Genomic DNA, 27204 nt, shown 5'->3' on the forward strand with positions numbered 1-27204 from the left:
GGCTGGAGTTGAGCCAGGAGGCCGGGACGGAGCCGGGCTGGAGCCGAGCCGCGGGGGCCGGGACGGAGCCGAGCTGGGGGGCCGGACACGGGCCGGGCCCGAACCGGGCCGCGGGACCTGGGCTGGAGCCGAGCCAAGTAGGCCGGACCGGCGCCCTGGGGCCGGAGCTGCTAGGGCCGGAGGTGCTTGGCCGGGGCTGGACTGGGCCGCACCGCACTGCGCCTCCCCAAAGCCCTTCTCACACCCCCCACCACCCCAGCTTACCAGGTGCTGCCTGCCCGTCCCTGCTTCTTTTCAGACTTCCCGCGAACCTCTGATTCGCGGGAAGCAGGGGCGGGGTAGGAGCAGGGGGCGGAGCGAGCAGGGGAAGGGAGGAGGGGGAAGTGAGCTGGGGGCGGGGTGGAGAGCTGCGGCGCGGGGCCCTCTTGGCACGGGGCCCAATTCAGCTGAATTGGCTGAATCGGCCTAAAGCTGGCCCCGCCCCCCCGAGCACCGAGCGCCGCGCCGCCCCCCCCCGTCGAGCGCCGCGCCGCCGGAGCCCGCCCCCGCCCCCTGCTGAGCGCCGCCGGAACCCCCCTCCAGCGCCGCGCAGGAGCCCGCCCCCCCCTCCCCCCGCGGAATGCCGCGCCGCGCTCCCTCCGCCGCCCCTTACCAGGCGTCGCCCCAAGCATGTGCTTGGGTGCCTGGAGCCGGCCCTGTAGATAAGGCAATGTCTACATTCACACTGCGTCAACCTCAATACATTGACCAGGGCTGGCTCCAGGCACCAGCTTAGCAAGCAGGTGCTTGCGGCAGCCACTCCGGAGGGGGGCAGCACATCCAGCTATTCGGCGGCAATTCGGCGGAGGGTCCCTCACTCCGCTTGGGGCGGCAAAAACCCTGGAGCCAGCCCTGACCTTGACCATGGCTCAATGCCACTTGGGGAGATGATGTTATTAGATCAGTGTAATGGACAGCTTACATGGAGGGGAGATAAATGTAAGTGTAGACACACACACAACTAGCTCGACAGCAGGGTGGCTTAAATCGACTTAACTTCGTACTGTAGACCAGGCCCAAGACTCAGTGGGGCTAGTTGAAGTCATCACTGTACCCTACCTCACCCCCACCAGGGTCATACCTCAATTACCGACACTGAGGTTAAAAACTACCTATGCCTTGTCTTCACTAGGATTTTACATTGGGATAGCTAACTCAGGTTAGATAACTCTAAAACTACAGGACCTTGTCAGGGCCTTGAGAGAGAAAGGACAAATTCATCTCGTCTCTTGAACAGATAAGGTACTGTATGGCATGCGAATCCTGCCAAAAGAGCTTTTAAAGACATATATGTATTTGACAAAAAGGGTATACCAATCTGACAGTATTAATTAATCTTAATATTTTGTATTTAGGATCTTCCTCTGTTCCCATGGAAATCAATGGGAGTTTTACCTCTGACTTCAATGAAAGATCAGGAGTGGTGCCTTTCATCTAAAAATCTTAAAGCATTAATTAATTGAGTAGACCACAATGGATCAAATCCTGTGAATTTCTTTCTTTTTGTTTTAAATTTAAATAAGTTGACAACATCCAATCTGATTTGCTTTAAATCTGGTACACAGGGCCTAGGCCCTGATCCTAAAAATCCTTACTTATGTAAGTAGTCTCTTCTCCTACGAGCAGTCCCACTAAGGAATTATTCAGGTGAGTTATTCAGATCCTTCAATTTGAATAGGATAAATTTAATCCTAGAGTGATTATTTTTCCTTATTAAGTGACTGATTTATGGCATTTGTAATGAAAATGCCAGGAGAACTTTAGCTGTAAATGTTGCAAATGTTCAAATGTTTCCCATTAGGTCCCTTTGTGCAATGTCATAAAAGGCAAAATTTGGAAAACGGGAGAACACAGCTAGTATATATTCTGCAACAATCAGATAACAAGTAAAATAATCACCACTTATCAACTGAAAGATTCAAGAAGTAAAGGTGCAACTCTGAGATACACTTTAGTGAGGGAAACTGGATTACTACAACGCTTTGTATTTCCTCCCTTTTGGCTGCCTCATTAATACATGAAAAAGCTACTCCTGCAGTGCTCTGATGCTTTCAGCATACTGTGTCCCACACAAAACAATAAATAAACAGAACTTGGATTTTCATATAGGAACCCTAGAGCATATAGTTTTTGCTGGTTTTCATTGGCTAGATCCTAACACAGGGTTAGGCAACCTATGGCATGCGTGCCAAAGGCGGCACACGAGCTGATTTTCAGTGGGTAGACTGCCTGGGTCCTGGCCACGGGTCCAGGGGTTCTGCATTTTATTTTAATTTTAAATGAAGCTTCTTAAACATTTTAAAAACCTTATTTACTTTACATACAACAATAGTTTAGTTATATAATATAGACTTATAGAAAGCGACCTTCTAAAAACATTAAAATGTATTACTGGCACGTGAAACCTTAAATTAGAATGAATAAATGAAGACTCGGCACACCACTTCTGAAAGGTTGCCGACCCCTGCCCTAACTTGACTGAAACAAGAAAGATCAGAGGTAGGATTCTGTGTGTCTGTGCTGGTATTACTCAGGAATCATTCCACAGAAGACAAAAACATTACCCTATATAGCACAGATCCAGCGGAAATGCTCTTGTTTCATCCTAAATGGCATGTGTGTTGTCATGCTGTAAAAGTAGTGGGCCTGCTGAAAAGGACCCGAATAGATGGTTCTGGTCTTGCACTGCCCTAAGGAGTGGCATGGGAATGGTTAATAGAAATTAGAGTATATGATGACTAAACAAATAGAAGCAAATGAAATTAAGGGATTCATCTACTAAGATCACGTTTACAGCACATATTTCTGCTCGCGTAGCTATCTCTGTCAGTGGTGTGAAGAGGAGTGATTCTTGATCGACGCAGCCTCTAGTGTAGATACAGTTATACTGGCACAACTGTGTGTTTGCCAGTTTAGCTTGCTTTGCTCAGGATGACTCCATTTGGCCTGTATAAAATAAGCTGCAAATTGGAGTGTTATGCTGCTAACGTACCTATACTGACAAAGCGCTCCTAGTATAGATATGGCCTAAAGCCTTGTCAACGCTACTGAATTTTACAAAAATATCCCCCTGGTTCTACTCTTACCTCAACTGAACTAGAGTTAGCATTAGTTAGGGTTGCCAAATCTGACTGAAGCTATTCTGGGAGATTTTTCCCCCCAACATGATGTAATATAATTTTCTTAAAATATCCTATTAAAATCTCCTGGATTGCTTTCAATAGTCACTGGGAGATCGATGCCGATTCTGGGAGACTCCAGGCCAATCCTGGAGGCTTGGCAACCCTAGCACCAGTGGAGATCTAGGCTCCCAGAGCCCAGGAGTGCACACATGGCATTGGTGGCTTCTGGTGTTTCCACTGTACAGCTCCCACCAATGCTGATATCAGTTCATCGGAACTAGTGGTAGTATGGTGGGAATCTTCGTAAAATTCCCTACTACAGTCACATTCTAAAGCTTACTCTTTGTTCTTTCAAAGGAGCTCCTACATTCTTTGATTTTGCTGCTACTGACTTAAATGGGAGCAGGATTGGATCCAATGTGCTTCTTGTAAATCAAGGCTTTGAACTGAGAATGATCACTTCTTGGCCTTTTGACTAAGATCAAGTGCAACATCTATTATTATCGGTTTAATGTCTGATGCATCTCTGGCTGGGGATTATGTATTAAATGGGTTTTTGGAACTAGAAGATGGTCTAGCAGCTTGCTCCTTCCTTTCCACAAAGTGTCTCCAGGAACTCCTTGGAGGAAGAAGGAGAGAGAAAGAACTGAGGATGTTCAGTCTGCTTGTTATAATACAGCAACTGGTTTAATGCAGGGATTCCCAAACTACCGTCCTGGGTAGTGCGCTGGTGCATGCAACTGCATTCTCCAGTCAAACTCTTAGTAAATCTTTAACTCCATGTGACTCATGTTGTAAGCTCGTTCCGTGTTATACAAAACTCTGTTTTCCCTATTTGAACACCACAGTTTGCTCTCAACATTTTTTAAAAGTGTAATTTTAGTAAAACTGGTTTCAAAGAGATCTTGAAGCATTTCTTTGAGTGCATATTGCTAGGGATTTCTATCATCACAATTGTTTACATTAAAATTAAAAGGAAATATGTACATTGTTTATTTACAGTGTTATAGTTTATATATATATGTAATAATTAAAATGAATAATTTTCCTCAAGAAGAGTTAATAGTGGGCTGTAGTGCCTATTGCAGCTGCATATGTGGGCCTCAGGGGAAAAAGTTTGGAAACCCCCAGTTTAATGAATATGGAGCAATGAAGAAAGGCACTGCTTTGTATTATATCTTTATATTTTCATTGTTAACTGTCATCCTTATAATAAGAGAACTGATTTCCCAACCACTTTTAACAGTGTCTACACATAGTATCCCTCCTTTCAGCTTCCCTAGACTCATTAAATGAAAGTCATGATTTGTGAGGGATAAGCATGGACACACTATAACCTAAATAAAACAAGAACAGCATTGAGGTTAGGTCCATCCCCAACCAATGGAATATATAAGTGTGTATGTATATGTATATATACATATATATATATATATATGCTTTCACGAAAGTGTACTCACTGCTTGTTTATTTCTTGGTTGTGGAGAATGTAATTCAAAATGAACATATTAGAATATGCTGAAAGTTGTTAGAGGGAAAAAAACAGAATTCAGGACATCTGAGTATTATTTCTATCTCTAATGCTGAATTTGGGTAAATTACTTGGCACCTGTGTCCAGTGTTGCCACCAGCTAGGTCCTTACACATCTGTCATTCCAAACAATCAGGAGCCCCTCTAGGTTCAACATTCTGTCCCTGCTCCCAGGTAAAGCACATGATCTTCTCACAGGTAACATGGGGAAAATAGAAAAGAGATCTACTGCAACACATTGATCCCCCCTGTGGACATGAGACTTAGTGTTCCTCACTCCCTTAAAATGGGATGATAATACTTAGCTCACAGTGTGAAGACTAACTCACTATTTTGTAAAGCACTTTGAAATTAAAGAGCATTATAAAAGAGGTGAGTATTAGGACTTGTCCACACTTGAAAATTAATTTGGATGAAGGTACCACTCTTACTCTGGAATAAGAATGACCAAAAATAGTTATTCAGGGATATTCCAGAATAGTTATTCTGGAACAACGCCATGTAGAAAAGGCTTTATTATACCTCATTACCCTTCCAGAAATTATGTAAAATAATTTGTTTTGCTTGTTTAATTTATACTGTAGGCATTTTTAGACATAAAAAGGTCACAGAGGAGAGAAAGAAAAGGAGTTGTGAATGACATACAAGAACGTGACCCGATGCCCTAACCTTGAGCATAAAATTTCTACAAAAGAGCAGGCTGGCGAGGGCACTGTGTTTGTACAGCGCCAAGCACACACCATTAGCACATAAATAACCATCGGATGCAATATACTGAAAATAACTGTCAGGCAGACAGACACGTGGAGCAACAAATGTCGATGCCACAAAATGCTGCGGAAAACCGAACCAAACCGGCGGGACTTTGGAGCAAGCCCCCAAAGGCTGCCTAGCGTGGCACGGTCCCGAAGGGCATGACCGGTGCCAGAAATGCCCGTGAGAGCGCAGTCACGAGCCCGGCGGAGCGGCGCCCTCCAGCGCACGGCGTCACCCGGCTCGCAGCGGCGGGGCAGAACCCAGCCACCTGGCTTGCAGCAAACTTCGCCGCCGGTCCGCACGCGCTCGCCCTTCGCCCGTCCCCGCGCGCCAGCGGCGCTCCCGGGAGCGTTCCATTCCGCCCTGCGGAGGGGCTGCCCGCCGCCCGGGGAGGTGGGGGGCTCGAGCGCACCCCCTAGGGGCGTGCGGGGGGCGCTGCACCCGGCGGGTCACGTGCGTGTGACAGCCGCTCTCGCTGGCCGCGGCAGCCGCGCCGCAGTTCCACCCGCAGCAGCCGTCTCGAGCGCTCGCCGGAGCCGGATCGCGCGGAGCCCGGGCGCGCTGTGCAGGAGTCACCCCAGGGGTTGCACCGGGCGGGGGTCGGGCTAGACCGAGCCGCGGGGCCCAGGAGCTGCAAGCTGCAGGCGGTGGCGGCCATGGCGGGGCTCCCCTGAAGGAAGCGGCGAGGGAGGAGGAGGAGGAGGAGAGGAGAGGAGAAATCTCTGCATTCCCTCCACCCCATCCCTGCGCGCGGACTCCCCGTCCGCCTCCCTCCTGTATGCACCGCTGAGACCGCGCGAGGACTCTGGCATCCACCGCAAGCCCCCCACGTTCCCCCCTTTTCTGTTGCAAACAAAGAGAAGAGAGAGGAGGGGAGAGAAAATCTCCTTGGCTCGAGTATGGCGGACCGCAGCCTTGAGAGCATGTCCCTGCCTCTGGAGGTGAGAGCCAGGCTGGCTGAGCTGGAGCTGGAATTATCGGAAGGTAAATGATTTGTGATCGTCCCCCTAATTTCCACCCCAGCCTCGCCCGCCGGGAGACCCGAGGGGACCCAGCCCCGGAGCTGTCTGCAGCTCCAAGGTGGTGGGAGCAGTAGGCTAGGAGGAGAACTGGGGAGTGGGGGGAGTGACACTTCAATGGGGGGTTCCCTGGATGGTTGATTGTCTCTACTGCAGTGTGTAACCTCTAGTCCCCAGCTTTGTGTCCTCTTCTCCTGTGTGTATTTTCCATGGTACAATTGTTTCCTGTGAGTGTCAGTTTCTCCTGATATGTGACACAGGCTAAGGAATGGGGGGGGGGAATCCCACAGAACATTGGGTTGATTTTTCCTCTTTCTCCTTGTGACTCTTGATGAGGAATTTGCTGCATTTTCAATTTCTCGGGAAACTGGTTCATTTAATATTTTTTTTGTGGTTGCTTTTATTTTCTCACTAATGCCTGATGGCGCCTGTTGTCTCTTTTTTCCGTGCCCCTTCCCCCCACTACCTTTTTCTGAGGCTGTGTAATTTTTTTTCTGACTGTAAATTCCTCCTCCTCCTCGCTGCCTCTCCTGCCACAGTGCTGGTGGAGATGGAAGAGGGGGCTTTGGCAGCAGGATTTGCTGCTCCAGTGTTGCATGTTTTATTACGGAAGATGGAAAAATCTTAAGGGCTGGGCTTGCAGGGATTCCTGTCCTGCCAAGAAAATGCAGTATTACAAAAATCTGCTATGTACTTTGTTACAAAACCTATTTGAATATATCCAGGGACTGGCGGTAAAGTCCATGCAGTTGAGTCAACATTTAAATCAGTTGCAACAAAATAATAATGTATAGGAAGGTTTATTAAAAAAACAGGTTAATTATTTCTTTAGGGGAAACAAGGATTTTACATTAAAAATGTTGAAACGACTTTTCTGTTTAATTGCGAGCTTGGGATCATTCTCCGGTTTGGTCTGTTTGGATGCTCCACGGATTCCCTGGATGGGAAAGATGTCAGTGTAATTCTCATATTATTATTGTTCCTCTGATTTGGAGGATAAGCTGAAGAGACTAAACCCTCCACCCAGCGTGTCTCTCGCTTCACATTTTGATGTGTGTCAGATTGGGTTAAGTAACGAGATGTTCCGAATGATTATTTTGTATCAGGATTACTTATTGGTTGGCTACTAACGAGTTCATGTGTTCAAATGTCACACTAAATCTATAATTTGTATCTAATATATTCCTCTCTGGGGAAAAGAGTGAGACTATTTCTATATCATAACGCTAGAGTTTGCTGTGTCCAGGAGTAAAATTCTGCTGATGGTTGGTTGGTCCCTCTCTCTTATCAAAGACAATTAACGTTCATCCACCTCTGAAAGGCTGTTAGAATGACGCTTAACACAAGGGGGAAAAATAACCCAGCATGTCCCAAATTAGTCGTTGGAATAGCTCAATATATCTAACTTCATTTTTTGTAACGGTTTTAGAAGGGCTTGTTGCCAGAATGTAAAATGCACTCATGCCAATTTCCACAGCAGGGAGGAGCTGATGTTGACATTGTATTTTCCTTTTAACGCTTTCAGGGTGAAGAGGAGAATGAGCTACTGGGATTGCTTGTGGCTCTGTGCATTGCTCTGAGTCCTGTAGCTTTTTTCAGTGCCCTGAAATCTTGAAATAAAGGAGACTAAAAAGCGAGACTGTCTTATTGCAACCTACTGTGCATTGATTGGCCCTTATCTGTGCTAATAGGGCCAGGAAAAGTGGACTGTTTATACTAGAGTATGCCTGATACCCAGCATTCTGCTGCAAGTAGAGATGCTGTTGAGTTCATATACAGTACGATCTATATATCAACAGTATAGTAATGAAAACAAATTTAATATATACTGTATTTTCAGCATGCTATAATCAATCTGAATATAGCTTCCCTATGAATGATATATTTCTATGGTAAAGAACACAGCATAATCCAGTAATGTATTGAGGAAGTAGGATCTGGTTAGCCATTAGACATTTGTACACACATTAGTTCAGCTTCATCCCTGGTGTAATTATTTACTTCATTGGAGTTCCGGCAGGTGTGAACTTAGCCCACTAACAATATCTCTTTCTTTGTGCCACTGCACCCAACTCCTAGTGGACAGTATGGCCAGTGTCTTCAAAACATTGGCACCTATATTTTGGAACTCTAAATATGTGAATGGTTTAATATTTTTTGGGGGGGAGAGGGGAGACCGAGCACCATTGAAGTGACTTCACTTAAATGAGTGGTCTAAATGAAGTAAATCTAATGATGATTGCAGGTGCTCAGCACCTCTGAAAATTAAGCCACTCATTTGTTAACTTTAGGCATCGACATTTGAAATTTTTGGCCTATGCCCATAATTTCCCAAGATAGATCTATCTCTACCTACAATATGATCACTAATTTTAGAAGCTGAAGTTGTAGATATCTAAGATTGGTAATGTGCTTTTCGCGCTAGCACAGTATTTTAAATGGTTTTCAGAGCAATTTTGCATTGCTAGGCCCTGATCCGACAAACATTTGTAGGTACTTAATTTTGCTACTTTGAACAGTTCCATTGAAATCAATGGCACTGGTCACAATAGTAAAGTTAAGCATATGCATCATATGCTTGCAGGATCAGGGTCTTGGTATGTGTTGGAGTTATGATATGCTAGTGTGTCTGTATATTAAGGCCCAGTTTCAGGAAACTCAGGAGAGCAAACAGATTCAAGAAAGCACTTAAGCACTTGCAGAAAGTTATGCATGTTCTTAAGTCCTATGAAAGTTAATGGGACTTAGAGATTATCTTAATTTAAAGCATTTGCTTCCTGAATGAGGGCTTACGGAAGAAAACCATTGTAGAGATGTTGATTGTGGTGAAATGATTTATTGCATTGCTTATGCTTATATATTTTAGTGTGTCTGTCCAGCAACACCGTGTTGACACATCCACAAGCTACTGAGCTATCCCTCCCCCCATCCACAAGCTGTGTGTCTTATAACTGTAAGTTGTACCAGTGCATTCTGGGACTCCTGGTGCATCTGTCCCATAGTGCAAAACACACTTGTGGGCACCAGAAGCTTTTGGGCAACTTCCAGATGAAAATTGCTGCATTTTGGAAAGGAGTGAGCCATTGATTGATTGTTTGTGGTTTCTTATTCTAGAGCTAAATACTTCTCAGGTGTTGTAATCAGCTTGTACAAATGATGGGCTCAATCCTGCAAGTATTTATGCATGTGCAGAACTTCTTAGGTATTAGTAGTCTCACTGGAGAGCAGTGCTGTGTCACAGGCACACAAGACACTGTATGGATCTTACAACCTCAGTGTCTTTCAGCTTGTTTTTTTGCAGTGGCGGGGGGCAGCAATATATTTTCACTTACAAAGAGATTCTGATCTTCTTGCTCAAGCTGAGTAGTGCCTGACTTCATGCAAAATCTCATTGAATTCAGTGGTCAGGGTAACCACACTACTTGCCAGGTAACCACACAACCTGCCCCATAATCAGTTAGGGTATGATGTGACGTGTATGGGACAAGGTAAGGTAGTGTCCTATGATTTTTGTCCAAATCTTGAGGCTGACTTGTATTGCTTTGTGAGGAGGAGATGTACATTCTGAAAGTGTTGAATTTGTAGGGCTCATGTTGTGATTGTCAGGGAAGACTGACCAAACTTCTGCAGCAATCCTTGTCTACATTTCCACTGGTGACAGGCTTACCTCTGGTGAAGTCTGAAAATGATTATTTTTTAAAAAAATACAATTGTTAAAGGGTTTTAAAATGTAGTATGAGTGTAAATTCAGTTAACCATTTTCAGATCATGTTACTTTTCTTAATATGATTTAAAAGTTGGTGTGGCCAGAGTCTCAAGAACCTAAGCAAAAACCTGCAAAAACCTTATAGTGTATGTCTTCAGTCTAAATCCATGTGAGTTGGTGAAATATGTATGTGTGTACTGTAAATTCATCACTTGAGGAGTAAAGTCCACTTTTATGTTAAGTGTTGAGGTGTAATTTTATGTTCAGTTTAAGGCATTAGTATATACTTTACCATGAAGTTTTCCTTTAATGTTGGAGCAGGGAGAAATGTTACAATGTAGCTCTGAAAATCTAGAAATGCAAAACAATAGTTTGTGAAGGTGTTTTAGGTAAGTAGTGGGTCTTCTATCATCCAGTTCAATATTCTCTAAGATGTTTGGCATTTGTATGAGTGTGTGTGCATGTACACTGGCAGATTACTTGCTTGCTCTGAAGCTCTGTAGTAGTTTCCACTGTTTGTACTGGTGCTTGCATAGCTGATGAACTGTAGCTCTTCTGGGCTGATGCAATCAGCATCTCACTTCACAGTATAGTTCTTTAAGGCTGTTTGCAATTTTATGAGCCTTTAGTTTTCTAACCCTGTATAATTTTTTTACTGGATGGAATTAGATGAATCATCTTATTTTCTACTAACTGAACATCTGATGTAATAGTAATAAAAGTGTTTTTTGTAAATGTCTTTGCATTAGAAAATATCAAAATTAAAAGACTCATCCATTTCTTTCTTTCTTACCAATTAGTAAGATTTGCTGTAGAAATACTTCTTTCTTTTTTTGTCTTAATTTAAGGATACACAAGATTACATTGCCCTTTAAATTACTTTCTGATCCTAAATTAATTGGGAAAAGATGCTTTACATTTCTTCCATTATTTTATCCAAGTGTCCGATAACATTGTAGAAACACTTAAGGAATCACAGATGCCATATGGAAAACGTGAAAGACATCCTGTTCAGAAATTATTCTCACTGTATGCTGTATATGTTAATTTCTTTCCTCTTTCATTTTAAGAATATGAGGCATAGAGTTTTTTGTGTATGAACCTTTCCCAAAAGAATATTTTTCATAAAATGTCAGCAGAGGGTCTGGACACACATTCAGCTAATTAATTTGGCCCTCAGTTTTAGTTATGTCCATTGGCCCCATTATGTGCATTCATGTTTGGATTTATTGCGTTGTTGTTTGGCCCAGGTTGCAAATTAATTTATTGGTTCTAGGGCTCTGTGTGCCCCACCCCCATCTCTTCTTTTTGTGTCTGTTACTATGCAGTGTTTCCTTCAGGATGGGAAAGCAAGGGCCTCATACACTACTAGAATCATACAGTCAGCAAAAATACAAGTGCTTTCAGAAGGGAGATGTAGCTGGCAGGGTCTACCCTGGAAACTAAAAGCAGCAAACCTGCATGTCTGGATATACTCATCGGGTTGGGGCCGGGGAACTTTAGTTCCTATAGTTAGTACTTAAGCGTGATGTTAGCCAGCTGACCCTGTACCAGCATAGCAGGGTTAAGACTGTGGAAACCTGAATAACTACCATACCTGTATGAATCTGGGGACACGGTAATGCTTTTGCTTTAATTCATTCTTCAACAGATGATACTCTAGCAAATGGGTACAACCAACCTGTCCAGTGGGATCTAAAGAAACTTTTTTTTCCTTTAAGGTGAAGCTCTTGTCATCAGTTGTGCTGGACGGTGCCCTGGTTTGAGAGCGAGAGCAAGAGAGCTGATTGATTGTTTTATAAATGCAGCCAGATTTGCTCATGAGTTAATGCTTTCATTTAAAGCAAGGGAATCAGAGCTTTAATATTTGCTACATTTGATGTTATTTGACTTTGCTCTGATATCTGAACTCAAGACCTTTAGTGGATGTTGATGCATCGCAAGGATTTCCTAATGGCGCTAGTGTGCCTTGGCTACTCATTTATTTGAAATGCATTTTAATGTCTTGTAAAACATACTATGCATATTCCAAGGATTTCCCCAAAACAGCTCTCCTGAAAGTATGCTGTAAATACACCATTATTTGAGGTTGCTATTGAGCAATGTTTATGGCGAAGCATTACACTTGATAGATCATTCAGATGATCAGTATTGTGTTACACAACTTTGCTTCTCTTCTCAAGGACGTGTGAAAATTGCCTCAGGGGCATCAGTTTTGTTGGTAAAGCAGCTAGCCAGCAATTTATTTATAACAGGAATAAATGGAGTGAGGGTCTGGCCTTTCTGACACTACATGTTGCCTATCTCTTGTTCTACTGCACAGTCCAGCGGGTAAAAACCTAATATTACTTTCCCTTGCCAAACTATACAACTTCATGTATATTGTTATTCAAAATAAATAGGTATATCTCCACATTTAGTTATCTCATAGAACTGGAAGGGACCCTGAAAGGTCATTGAGTCTAGCCCCCTGCCTTCACTAGCAGGACCAAGTACTGATTTTTGTCCTAGATCCCTAAGTGGCCCCCTCAAGGATTGAGCTCACAATCCTGGGTTTAGCAGGCCAATGCTCAAACCACTGAGCTATCCTTCCCCCCCCCACTATATGATACCTTTATGCTATAAGAAGATAGTCTAGTCCACATCTAAGAATATTCTTCCACATTTTGGAGTGTGCTGTCACATTTAGATTCAAACAATCTTTACCCCGGTAACTCCATTTACTCCTTCATATAAAGGGAAGCACAGATTAAACTTCCCTTTAATTATTTTCAGAAAAATGATTATTAAAAAAATCTCATTCTATATATAAATCAGGTATAATGGGAATGGAGAGCAGTAGAAAGATAAGTGTCTCTCCAAAGGGGAGAGAGGGAGGTAGGCCTAGTCTACACATACAAATTAGATTGAGTTAGCTACATTGCTCAGGGCTGTGAAGTTTCACAGTGAGTGCTGTAGTTTGGTTGACCTAACCCCAATGTAGAGCACAGCTGAGTTTAGAGCTTCCGCTGACCTAGCTACCACCTCTGGGAGAAGTGGATTATCTACATCAATGGAAAAACCCCTTCTGTGGTTGTAGGAAGTGTCTGCGCTACAGTGGCACACTTGTAGTGTAGACATAGCCAAAGAATCCTAAATGTACTGTATCCCTTCTGTACTTAAAATCCACTGACTTAATAAGTTTTATAAGAGGATATTTGTATAAAGCATCAAGCAGGACTTTTTTTTTTTTTTTTTTAAATAACTGCATTAATTCTTCAACAACTGTCAGACAAGATGACTCACTGCTGTATAAGAATTCACCACAGTACATAGCAGATTTGACATAAACTCTTAATCCTTGTGAAATTTTGCATGTTTATTTCCCACCTCCTCTGTGGGTGAGCTCTTGTCTATGCTGAAGTCCTGATGATCCCACTCTGCCCCCCTTCCTAAAGACCAGTTTTGGTGTCCCCAGTCATCTAGCTGAGGACGGGATGTGGCCCACTGTCCAGAGCTCATTAATAGTGTTCTGTAACTGTCTAGAAAGGTCACTCTTGTAATGTTTCCTTTCTTTCCTCAACTCATGAGGCTGAGATTGGTGCATTTCCAGTCCCCTGCTGTCCTGTGCAGTGTTTATTTCTGTCTCTTTCTTATGTTATTAAAGTAAGTATATGCTGAAAATTTTAGTCTTGGTTTCACATAATACCTCTTGAGTTGGTGATGCAAATCAGAGAATTGCTTATTTTAGGGTTGTGCAACTCAGTCAAAGGAGTTTTACAGTAATGTTAACTAGAGCTTCTAATTGCTTGATCAAGTTTTCAGTACCACTACTAAGTACATCCTTAAAAAACTATGAAATAGATTGGGGCACATTATCCTCTGCTGCAGTAAAGCACAGAGGGGCAACTCATCTTGAGGAATTCCCTGCAAATTGTTCCCTGAGGCAAGAGGTGCTTGGAAGGCCACAACATTAAGAGGATCTATGTTGCTTTGAACTGGAGTCTCCTGAGGCTTCTCAGTAGTAGCTGTTGAGGAGACCCAGAAGGAGTTAATGCAGTTCTAAGTACAAATGGGAGAATTTTAGACGGGGAGGTTTGCAGAGAATGGTGCTGAAGCATGGCCAGTTCTTGATTCCTAATCTTCTTTCTCTTCCCTTAAGCCTGGTGGAGTTCTAGCAGAGCGACTTCTGCAGGATGCGAGGGGGGATGGGAGGAGTGTGCCATGGAGATGGCACTCCTGCACCCCCTTTTTGCAAGGGCAGTGAGAGAACTAGGCCATCTAGGAAGCAATACTTGAGTTGCTTGATTTGGTCAACACTTAGATCACGTATATACAATAATATAGTTACCATAACTTTCATACATTGGTGTCTAAATCCGGATACACTGATCAACAGTAAGTATCCAGGTGTGGAACTGGGCACCCAAATGTACAGTAAAATTTTAAAATTAGGCCCTATGTGTTAACTGCTTGCAGGGACTTTTTTTTTTTTTTTTTTAAATCATCCTACCTTGGGCAGTTTGAGTAAAGCCAACAAGAAAGCTGACTACCAGAGCGATTCTAACATGAAAAGAAAGAGCCATTGTGAAGAGTTATTGTATGTTACTAGTGCTAATAATCAAGGGTTAGCTGAAAAGTGCAGAAATTATTCCTAGGGATGATAGACTACACGATGTTTCATTTCTAGAAAGCAGTATCAAGTATGGGTCTACTCTTGGGGCTTGTGGGGCCATGAATGCAGATATTTGTATGACTGAATAGGTAGGACAGTAGCTAAGGAGGGAAAGAAGGGAAAATTAAAATAGTGGTTGTTCTGAAACATAAATAAAACTGTAATATGAGGATCTCTGTCTGGTCCTGTTGCAATATATATGTCTTGTGACTTGCTATCTGGAGTCAGACAACATATTATACCTGATCTAAGTTAATGACATCAGACATTTCTTTTTTCAAACGTATTTTGACTACGTATGTAAATCAAAACTAAAAATATTAACAGATCCATCCAGTTTCTTATATTAAAAGGAAAATTTTTGTGAAAAATGTGTCCCCTTTCTTTGGTTGAAAGAATTGGAATTCAGAAAGTTTTCAGCCAGTTCCACTGGAAATGTCAAAGTGTTGGTAATGGAACACTGTGTTTTACTTCTAGATCACTGGCTCTAAGGCTGCCTAGACTGGCAGAGGTTGAAAGTTTTTGGTTGGCTTTATGACCCGTGTGAAGTAAATTGACAGTCTTGTTCCTAGTGCACAGATGTCCACACCACAGAAAACAACTTTGTTGCTAGGATCTTTTTATTTAGCAATCCCTGCAGAAAGCCCAAGACTGAATGCACATAGCAGCTGAACTATCTTTTCATTGCCAAAAGTGGCCCTTTTAGGTTAAAGATGCAGTACGTTGGCAGGATGATGTGAGGAAGTTTTCACTTCTCTTGTCTATTTTGTACCTGTTTAGTGACCAAATGGAGGAAATTGGTCTTGAGGAATATAAATCTGGTATGTGTATTAGCACAAATTCACTTAATGTTTTTGAAAAGATTAAAAAATCATATAATTGTTACAGCTTTTTCATAACTCTGTCTACTTTCTAACTACACTTACATAAGTAATATTTCAGTTTCAAGTTTTAGACCTTGAAATCACAGCAAATAATTAATAGTTTAACACCTTTTTCTGACCATGAGTTTGTGAAACACATTGATTCACAATTCAGATTCCACTTAAAGATATTGTGCATGGATCAACAATTTTCATGGCTATTGCTCATTATTTTCTTGATACGCTGATGTTTCATTCTCCCACTATTGTCTTCAAGCTAGACTGCCACACTGTCGTCATTGCAAGCAAATCCGAGGAAAATTGGGATCTTATACGCTCTCTTTTCCCCTTGCTGAGTGGAATGTGATTCAGATAAATAGCTAATATTTTGATGAAGCGTCTGCACAAATAAAACCAGACTGCACTGTGGTGACATGTGAGCAGTTCCATTTCGCTAAAGAATCTTAAAATGAAAATTGCAATTCAAATGCTGTTATAGCTGTCTTTTAACAGATGTCTGAGGATGAACAAACAGCACTTATCTAGTGAAATGGCAAAATGCAGAGACTTAGGGATCTATCTTGCTACCATTGACATCAATGGCAAAACTTCCATTGATTTCTAAGGGGGCAGGAGTAGCTCCTTATTCTATACAACATGATTAAATAGACTGAAGATGTAAACAAACCATTGCAAAATGCACACACCTTTTTTTGAGTGTGAAAATCTAGGGGTTAGCTTTATTTCCTTGGAGGCAGAAAAATATATTACATTGCTGGGCTGTTGGAGTGAATCTTAGTGCTAAGTGATAAAATAACAGATTGGCAACATTTTTAATTGGCTCAGTGTTATAATAGAGTAGGTTGGTTTGTTGTGAGGAGCAGCAACAAAAGTGGTTAGCAGGAATTTTATTCCCTCATTTTATTGTGGTATAAAATTGTATTGGAACTTATGTTTCTACTGAAGATATGTTTGATCTCTCTGTGTGTCAACTACAAGCCTGAAGAGTTGGTGTCTGTGTGTCATATCTGCACCATGAAATTCTCTCCAGTTTTGCATAAAAGTGGTGCAGTAGTTTGAGAGTAAGACTCTTACTACGGTTGTCAGAAGTCCTGGGTTCAAGTGTTGTATGTCTGCTTTAATTGGAAGCTGCACTCTATTTTGGAAAGTGTTTACTCAGAAAAGAAGTTTGGAGTCACGGTGGATAACCAGCTTAACGCTGACTGCCTGTGTTATGTGGCCAAGAGATCAAATGCAATCTTTGGATGTATAATCAAGGGAATACTGAGAAGAAATAGGGAGGTGTTATGATCTCTTTATACAACCTTAGTGAGAGCGTTACTGGTACTGTGTCCGATTCTGATGTCCATACTTTAAGAAGGATTTTGGCAAATTGAAAATGGTTCAGAAAAGAGCTACAAGAATAAAGAAAGGCCTGGAAAACCTGCTTTACAGGGTACGTCTATGCTGAAATAAAAGATGGGGGTGCCAGAGGCCCAAAACTGCTCCAGAGCAGTTTTACAGCCTCACAGTCTATGCCCCAGGAGCCCAAGTTAGCTGACCTGGGACAGCTGTGGGGGTTTAATGGCTGTATAGACATACCCACAATGAGAAACCAAAGAAGCTCAATCTATTTAGCTTAACAAAGAAAAGGTTAAGAGGTGACTTTATGTACTAAGAGTAACATATTTGGGGGAAAGATTTCTGATAGGAGAGGGCTCATTTACCTAGAAGACAAAGGCTAACGAGAGCTAGTAGCTGGAAGCTGAAGCTAGACTTATTCAGATTAGAAATAAGGCACACATTTTTAATAGGGTAATTAACCATTGAAGCAACATACCTAGGGATGTGATGGATTCTCCGTCACTTTAAATCTGTAAATCAAGACTTGATGTCTTTTCTAAAAGATATACTGTAGCTCAACCAGAAGTAATGGGCTTGACGCAGGAATCACTTGTTGAAATTCTCTGACCTGTTTTATCCAGAAGGTCAGACCATATGGTCATAATGGGTGGTTCTGGCCTTAAAATCTATGAATATATGAATAAAAGTCCCAGCACAAAAGTACCTTGATGTCTCCCTTCCCCTCCCATCTTGTGGAATCTGTTTTAAAATTTGAAAAGACACAAACCTTCATACATTTTTAATTTATCAAAGTATCTTTTTAAAAACAACCTGCTGCCCCTCAAATTGGGGTTAGGTGACATTTACATTTTTTTGTCAAGTGTTATGAGTGGTATAGTTCATATCCATGTCCTCTTGGTAATTTTAAATACTGGTATTACAGCTGAGTGCTTAAGGTTTTACTGGTTCTTGCTAGTTTACAAATGATCAGTTAATATCTATATGCAATAACTTTATGATGCGGATACAGATTTTTTTTTAAATATCTATACGCTCTACAGGTTGACAGGATATTAAATACAGTTGGGTCAATAATATGGATTTCAAAAACACCCTTAGTACGTACTTACCCTATAGATCAGGGTTCGGCGACCTTTGGCATGTGGCCCATCAGGGAAATCTGCTGGTGGGCCGGGCAGGTTTGTTTATCTGCAGCGTCTGCAGGTTTGGCCGATGGCAGCTCCCACTGGCTGCAGTTTGCGTTCCATGCCAATGGGGGCTGCGGGAAGTGGCGTGGGCCGAGGGATGTGCTGGCCGCTGCTTCCCCCATTGGCCTGGAACAGCGACCCGCAGCCAGTGGGAGCTGTGATCGGCCAAACCTGCAGACACAGCAGGTAAGCAAACTGCCCTGGCCTGCCAGCAGATTTCCCTGACGGGCCGTGTGCCAAAGGTTGATGATCCTGCTATGTATTGTAATGACCAATTCAGAAAAAGAACTAGATAAATTCATGAAGGATAGGTCCATCAATGGCTATTAGCCAGGATGGGCAGGGATGGTGTCCCTAGTCTCTGTTTGCCAGAAGCTGGGAATGGGCAACAAGGAATGGATTACTTGATTACCTGTTCTGCTCATTCCCTCTGGGGCACCCGGCAGTGGCCACTGTCGGAAGACAGGATACTGGGCTAGATGGACCTTTGATCTGACCCAGTATGGCCATTCTTGTATTCTTATGACTACTATATAGCCTATAAGTATCAGGTCAATAATATGGATTTTAAAAGCTTCCTATGTGTGGGTCAATAACCCACTTTTTAAATGGGAAATTATTCTTTTAAATAACCCGGTGAAAGAACCCAATTCTAAGATTGAAAATCCATCCTTAATATGCCCTATTATGCCTGAATATAGACGTGAGTTAAGATCAGAGTGTGTTATATAGTGTGCTGAAATATCTTGGCACAAGGGGCAAGTACACACTTTGGTGTGTTTGCTTTGGTCCCATTTAAATCAAAATGTTTGTTTTTTCTGGTTAACTGAATATATATATATATGGATTTTGGTTTTTTCCCTTCCCCTTGGAGTTTTGAATTTGGTTTTTAACTGTGTCAGCATAAGTGGCTACAATGCATCCTGTATTTCTACATTCTCCGTATACTAATTTGGAAATGGTGAGTGGCTCTTTCCTACTCCATGCTAAAAGCAGCAGCACAACCAGTTCTCATCAAAAGACTTTTGGCACTGCTCAGAATCGCTTTTCTTTGCTCTGATGTCTTTTCTTTTGCCTCACTAGACAGTCTCAACAACTCATATTTGTTCCTCTGCTTTCTGACAACGAGTGAAGGGTAGGAAAGATACTGGTAGCATATTTCTCCCTTCAGACTGCCATCATGGGTTCCGTGAATGCTATGTATTTGCGTTGATGCAGCTGCTTACCCTGAGTAGGAGACAACTTGTCCCACGGGCCTCCCCCACACGCAGGCCTCCCAGGTGACCTGAGACAACCACTTGGGGAGAAGAGAGTACAAGTGAAGAACAGTCCATTCCTTCTAAGCAGCATAGAGGTCCATACACACAGAGAAAATGCAATCTTTCAGTAACAGTCAGAGAGGTAAGAAATGTGAACTTGCCTAGCATGGAGTCTCCCTTTTCTACTCAATCACGTTGTAGCCTTAGCTAGCAGTGCTCGTCAACCATGCTTAGTAGGAGGCCACGGTTATGCTTTGGTGGGTCTGCTACACCACCTTCAGCTTTGGTAAGACGTAGTAGTACTGGGCTCCAGTCCACAGGGGAGGAAGTGAGCTTGAGCAAGTTGGTTGGACTCTGGTGATTGAAAGGGAGCAGGGAGGGGGAAAGAGATCTCTTAACCCAAAAGAGAGCACAACACTGTCAAAGGAAAACTTCCCCATATTCCAGTTTTGAAGTGCCAAATCCTAAAGAGGTAGCTAGAAATTTTAGAGCAAAGAAACACCCTCTGTTCACTAACTTGCTCCCTAACAGCTTTCTCCTGAAAGTATACCCCCATGCTGCTCAGTTTGTTCCTCCTTTATAACAGAAGCTAGCAGAGAAAAGTGGCCTTTTTTTCTGTCCAGTGCCAGTCTCCTCATCTGCCTCACTGGGAGGTAGATTAACCTTAACTTTCCCCTTCCTGTGTGATATGGAATATAATTACTGGAAAGGATAAGGAATATTCAGTATGGTCTGCTTTTTAGAGTAGGAGTATGGGGAGCAGAACTTGTGGATTCTTTTTTTAGCTCTAGAACTGAATACCCTTGACTTTAAGTCTCAGTTGCCCAAATGGGTATAATGATACCTACCTCACAGGGCATTAATTAATTAAACATTAATGTTTGAATACCGGTTTGGGATCCTCGACTGTTAGGTGTTGTATAAATGGCTGTTTTAAAACTCCATCACAGAAATGCTCATAGTTCTTCTTGGGAGCACAATACATTATCACCGAGAGTTCTGCAGAGCTATAGGAATCAAATGCAAAAGTTCCCAAATACTTGCATGGCCCTTAGTTCACCTGGGCAAGAATTTCAGTACTGCCATCCCCTCCGCTTCCCTCCCCTAAAGGAACAATTTGAAGCATGAAGTCAAGTGATTAGAAAACAAAGGATGAAATAAGAAGCTTCTCAGGGGCTTAAATACATGTCTGGAGGGAAGACATAAAACGGTGAGGTTTACTAGTGTTTTGCCAAAAGATGATGTTCCCCTGGCCGTTCCTCTACTCCCAGGATGAGATTCTGTTTGCACAGAAATAAATGGAAAAACTCACATTGACTTCAGTAATGCCCAGGATTTTACTCCTAGTGTTTGATGCACTTCCTCTTAAAGTAAAGACCAAGTATGACTAGAAACGTTAATACAGGTACTAGTCTCCTCTCTTCCCGATGTGTCTCAGTAATTTTTGATGCTAACATAACATCTTACAATTTCAAATCTCTACTGAGGTGGAACAAGAGCTAAAATCTACTCAGAGTGGGAAAACAATTAGAAAAAACACAATAGGGTTCAGACTCATGACTGGGATTCTGAAGTGCAAACACAATGCAAATAATAATAATCATCCTGTTTTGTTTTTGGAACCTTAAATGTAATAGGGAAACTCATAGGGAATGCTTAATAAAAATAATTCAATATCCGTCTGCTCAAGATGAATAGAGGTCAGAAAAGTCCTATGGCACTCCTGTCATTCTCTAAAAGGAAATACATGGACTGAGATTTGCCTGACTGCTTTTGAGGTCTGCCATTTGGCAGAGAGAAAGTAGCCTCTGCTGGAAAACCTAGGCAGAGATGAACAGGTGGTTCTCTTGCTTTTATTGCTTCACCTAGTTGTTTTCAGTATGGTCTCTGATCACAGGGGATCCATTCTAAAGGATTACTGGATAATTATAGGATGACAGATCATTACTGTTTGTAATAACATATACCGGAAGCAAGAGAGGCATCCTTCACAGATGCATTTTTTGGTCTCATGAATGAGATTCCTGTGTTGTCTGCCTTCCCATCAGTTTTCTTAATCAACAAACTACTGTGTAAGACAAAGGAGGAGATTATTCGGGTTTATTCCCCTTTTGCCAGACTGTAGCTGTCACTGTGGTCTTTTTTTTTCATGCAGTGCTTGCCAAACTGATACCTTGGAGACTGAAGTCTTCTGTGCTTAAGGAGACTTAACAGAAGTTCATGCTTTTGAGCAACCAACTACATGAAATTGGAGTATTATATAAACCTGCTGAAGTGCAAATGTTCTGATAATCATACTTGCTGCCTGTCTTTTGTTGTATTGCCACTTATCTTCAGACTAAAGATGTATTATGCACATTTAGGGCCAAAATCTGGTATCTTTACTCATATTGAATAGTACGTACCCCTATACTTGATGTCAATGCGTTGTGGAGTAAGATGCTACTTAATATGTGTACAGGACGGAGAATCTGGCCCTTGGAAAATAAAGAGCTTAATATACTTCAGTTAAAAATATAGCTTTGTGGATCAGGATTCCATCCAGCATTTTTTTTGTTGGTCTGAAGACCACCCCAAAAATATGCCATTTGTAGTCTATAATTAAAAAAGGAACATCTTGCAAAGAGCAGTTAATGCTTTATAGATGATGAAAGCTATCTGAATTGTTCAAGCATAAAGCACCGATTATAAACCATATCTTCAGATCATCTTTGCATATTTATGAATGCACCTGTTATATAAGCAGTGAAAAATGCTCAAATTCATCCTGTCCTAGGCCCCAGTTATCAGAGTGAAGAAAAACAAGATCATTTGTCAGTTGAAGTATTCTAAATCCAAAGCTGTGCCTTATCTGCATAATAACCTAATGCTAGAGAAAGATACCATTTGCTTTTAGTAGGACTATATTCATGTGATTGTTTGTGGCTGAATTGCTGCACTGAGTTCTGTGTAAAGATTCCCCCCTCATTTTGCATAATATCGCAGTAATACAAATCAGCTCCAGCATATTGAGGTAGATTTTTTACAAATATAAAAAATCTAAGGGCCAGATCTTCAGTTGGCGTAAACATCATAGTTTCAATGGCTTCAATGGATCAATGCCAGCTGAGGAACTTGCCGTAACTATAGCTTCTTTACTTATATCGTATATGTATTCCTAGACCAGTGGTTCCCAAACTTGTTCCGCCGCTTGTGGAGGGAAAGCCCCTGGCGGGCTGGGCCAGTTTGTTTACCTGCCGTGTCTGCAAGTTTGGCCGATTGCGGCTCCCAGTGGCTGCAGTTCGCTGCTCCAGGCCAATGGGAGCTGCTGGAAGCAGTGCGGGCCGAGGGACATATTGGCTGCCGCTTCCAACAGCTCCCATTGGCCTGGAGCAGCGAACTGTGGCCACTGGGAGCCGCGATCGGCCGAACTTGCAGACGTGGCAGATTAACAAACCGGCCCGGCCCACCAGGGGCTTTCCCTGCACAAGCGGCGGAACAAGTTTGGGAACCACTGGCCTAGATGTTTTGATCCAGATTCAGAGGTGAGGCTAGATGAAGTGTAACTGGTGTAAACTACTTCTTTTTTCCTCCTCCGTGTGTATATTTTGTCACCTGAGACTTACTGATCCTGAAAGTAGCTGCACAGTGGGGCTCCATGCAAGTTCAGGAGTCTGCACTAGCCTTTCACTTTGCAGTATGGGGGCTAAGACTCACACCCACTTACTGACATGTAACTCGCACCACTGAACTCTTTACACATCACTTTTGGATTCAGTCCTATGAGTGTAATACAAGATTATATTCTTTTTCATTCAAAGTGCTGTTCTTAGCTATGTTTCCCTATATTTCCCTTCCTTCCTAAACAACAAACTGCTATTTAGCTGGGAGCATCCTTGGTGGGGGTGATGCACTAAAAACAATGCGTCACTTCATCTCTTTAGAAGGAATAAAAATTCACTTCTATGACGTGTCTAGTGTCTTATCATAGATATAACACTGCAGTCATTTGGTCCCTATCTCAGATCTCTTGCAGTACTGGAACTTAAATTTGGCTTTAAATTATGCCATGTACAGTAATAACTAGCAAAATATATAATAGAATAATATGCACACAATATATGCATTCAAGCAGATGTTTGAATTTGAAAACAGTTTTACTTAAAATAATAGCTATTGATTTTGTATATAAAACTTTACATCTTGCATGAATGATTTGGACTGAGGTGGTGGTGAGAATTACTGATGGTGATTTGAATGCTACGGGCCTTATACTCCTGTCACTTACACCGGTTCAACTTCATTGACTTCAGTTGAGTTATTTCTGAATTACACTGGTGTCAGAGAAGTATTGGGCCAATTTATATTTTAGGAAGAATATTTCCAGCCATTCTAACTGCAGCAAGTGGGTAAGTAGTACTGAATATTGTTTAAAATCAATTTATTTGATTGATTAGACATAAAAGGTAATTTCAGGTATGGAAAATGTCTTGAATTTTGATGAGCTCTTTTTATTACTCTTGTTCAAATCGGTATTGAGATTTGTGTCCAGCTATAATCCTGCACTTCCATATCTTTTCACTGTTTTGGACCATTAAAGCAATAATGAATCATCCTGAATAAACAGGAAACTGTCATCAAACACTTTTGGTATAGTTGAACCATACAGGATCCCACTGTCCTGAGCACTGTTAGATCACTTTGAACCTCTGTTGAACGTTTAGCTTCTGCTACTTGTTTCTCAGCTCTCCAGGCCTCGGATTGCTTCTGTAAGGAGGAAAGTCCAGAGTAGCTGTATTGTATTTTAGGGTACAGGTAAGACCTTTCAATATAGTCACAGAGCTTCCATATCCAGATGCTCTCCTGACTATTCAAACAATGAGTAACTGGACACCGCTTTTAGCAAATGAAGGGTATGTAGACTATGACCCTGGTTCAGCAAAGCATTTAAGCATGTGCTTAAATCCCGATTTCACTAGTTAAGATTAAGTCCGATTGTTGCAGATAGTGGAAACAAATTAGTCTCCTGGAAACGAGAACCAAATCTTTGGTATTTTCATTGCTTGGTTAATAAGAGAAGCCAGTGTTAATCAAAGGATCAAAACTCTTTCTTTCTGATCACTGGTTGGAAAGAGTATGGGTCCTGAAAGCTTTTGTATTAGTGGTGCTCCATAGTGTTTTAGCCTGTTTAGATAGCTGACTGTAAGATCACATACTTGTGGTCATCATTTTGTACATCTTCCACTTATGTTCTGATGATGCTATTTTATCCCCTGGTGTTTTATGAATTTCTGGAATTAGAGATTAATATTTTATATCACCAAAAATCTTTATATGGTATAAACCAACTATAGCAGTCCTCAATATGGTGGCTGAAAAAATCATGTCAGAACTGAAATGTTAAAGTAGCTGCTGGATCACAAGCAATAATGAGAATGACATGATTTGGTTTTTAAAGTCTGATTTGCGCAAGCTATGAAGACTAGAAATGAATGCTACACACCCTAGAAAGATTGGAATCCTAGCTTTCAGATAGCATTAAACATTAATTTCTAAGTTTGTAGTCCTGGTGTGGTACTTGAGAATTACTTTTAAAACAAATACTGGTCCCTCTATTTATCTAGCAGTAATTTTTGTTGGTGATGGGAGAGGAACCATTCAGTACTGATTATAGTAAGGCCCTCAGTTGAGAGGACTTTTCAATCCCCGTAGAACATACAGACAACACCTCATATAAATATATATTTGTCTGTATGTACTACAAGTACCCTTGGGGGTAGGAAGAGGTCTTCCAGGGAACACTAGCAAAGCCAGTACAAACTAAAATTTCATGCAGACAATGATTTGTTTATACTTCTCTATATTAGGGCTGTCAATTAATCGCAGTTAACTCATGCAATTAACTCAAAAAATTAATCCCAATTAAAAAACTTAATCGCGATTAATCGCACTTATAACAGAATACCAATTGAAATTTATTAAATATTTTTGGATGTTTTTCTACATTTTCAAATAAAATATATATATATATATATATATATATATTTCAATTACAATACAGAATAGAAAATGCACAGTGCTCACTTTATATTATTATTTTTTATTATAAATATATTCACTGTAAAAATGGTAAACAAAATAAATAGTATTTTTCAGTTCCCCTAATACAAGTACTGAAGTGCAACTTCTTTATCGTGAAAGTGTAACTTACAAATGCAGATTTTTTGGGGGTTACATAACTTCACTCAAAAACAAAACAGTGTAAAATTTTAGAGCCTACAAGTCCACTAAGTCATAGAATCCTAGAATATCAGGGTTGGAAGGGACCTCAGGAGCTCATCTAGTCCAACCCCCTGCTCAAAGCAGGACTAATCCCCAACTAAATCAGCCCAGCCAGGACTTTGTCAAACCTGACCTTAAAAACCTCCAAGGAAGGAGATTCCACCACCACCCTAGGTAACCCATTCCAGTGCTTCACCACCCTCCTAGTGAAAAAGTTTTTCCTAATATCCAACCTAAACCTCCCCCACTGCAACTTGAGACCATTACGCCTTGTTCTGTCATCTGCTACTACTGAGAACAGTCTAGATCCATCCTCTTTGGAACCCCCTTTTAGGTAGTTGAAAGCAGCTATCAAATCCCCCCTCATTCTTCTCTTCTGCAGACTAAACAATCCTAATTCCCTCAGCCTCTTCTCATAAGTCATGTGCTCCAGCCCCTAATAATTTTTGTTGCCCTCCGCCGGACTCTTTCCAATTTTTCCACATCCTTCTTGTAGTGTGGGGCCCAAAACTGGACACAGTACTCCACATGAGGCCTCACCAATGTCGAATAGAGGGGAATGATCACGTCCCTAGATCTGCTGGCAATGCCCCTACTTATACAGCCCAAAATGCCATTAGCCTTCTTGGCAACAAGGGCACACTGTTCACTCATATCCAGCTTCTCGTCCACTGTAACTCCTACGTCCTTTTCTGCAGAACTACTGCCTAGCCATTCGGTCCCTAGTGTGTAACAGTGCATGGGATTCTTCCATCCTAAGTGCAGAACTCTGCACTTGTCCTTGTTGAACCTCATCAAATTTCTTTTGGCCCAATCCTCTAATTTGTCTAGGTCCCTCTGTATCCTATCCCTACCCTCCAGCGTATCTACCACTCCACCCACAGCAAGTTTTCAGATGACACTAAACTGAGAGAAGTCCACGCCATCCTCCAGAACATTAATGAAGATATTGAACAAAACTGGCCCCAGGACCGACCCTTGGGGCATTCAGCTTGACACCGGCTGCCAACTAGACATGGAGCCATTGATCACTACCTGTTGAGCCCGACAATCTAGCCAGCTTTCTATCCACCTTATAGTCCATTCATGCAGCCCATACGTCTTTAACTTGCTGTCAAGAATACTGTGGGAGACCGTATCGAAAGCTTTTCTAAAGTCAAGTCCTACTTCTTGTTCAGCGAATTGCTAAGACAAACAAGTTTGTTTACATTGATGGGAGATACTGCTGCCTGCTTCTTATTTACAATGTCATCTGAAAGTAGCCGGCGTGGCAAGCTATTTACATTGCAGATATGCTAAACATTCGTATGCCCCTTCCATGCTTTGGCCACCATTCCAGAGGATATGCTTTTATGCTGATGCTTGTTTAAAAAAAAAAACAAAAAACCTTAATTAAATTTGTGACTGAACTCCTTGGGGGGAGAATTGTATGTTTCCTGCTC

The 27204-nt window shown here is 41.9% G+C and overlaps 1 protein-coding gene and 1 pseudogene across 6 annotated transcripts in view; both read left to right on the plus strand.

Moving 5' to 3' along the window:
* Positions 1-3616: 3616 nt before the first annotated feature.
* LOC128833230 (U2 spliceosomal RNA) lies at positions 3617-3783 on the plus strand (annotated as a pseudogene).
* Positions 3784-5922: 2139 nt separating this feature from the next.
* DIP2C (disco interacting protein 2 homolog C) overlaps positions 5923-27204 on the plus strand; it is a 474795-nt gene continuing 453513 nt past the window's right edge. For all 6 annotated transcript variants that reach the window (XM_054021046.1, XM_054021037.1, XM_054021039.1 and 3 more), the window contains exon 1: positions 5923-6432. In XM_054021046.1, coding sequence (XP_053877021.1) covers positions 6348-6432 — 85 coding nt within the window. In that variant the 5' untranslated portion in view covers positions 5923-6347. The remainder of the gene's footprint in view (positions 6433-27204) is intronic.

This window comes from Malaclemys terrapin, chromosome 2, assembly GCF_027887155.1.
Source record: "Malaclemys terrapin pileata isolate rMalTer1 chromosome 2, rMalTer1.hap1, whole genome shotgun sequence".
NCBI classification, from domain to species: domain Eukaryota; kingdom Metazoa; phylum Chordata; order Testudines; family Emydidae; genus Malaclemys; species Malaclemys terrapin.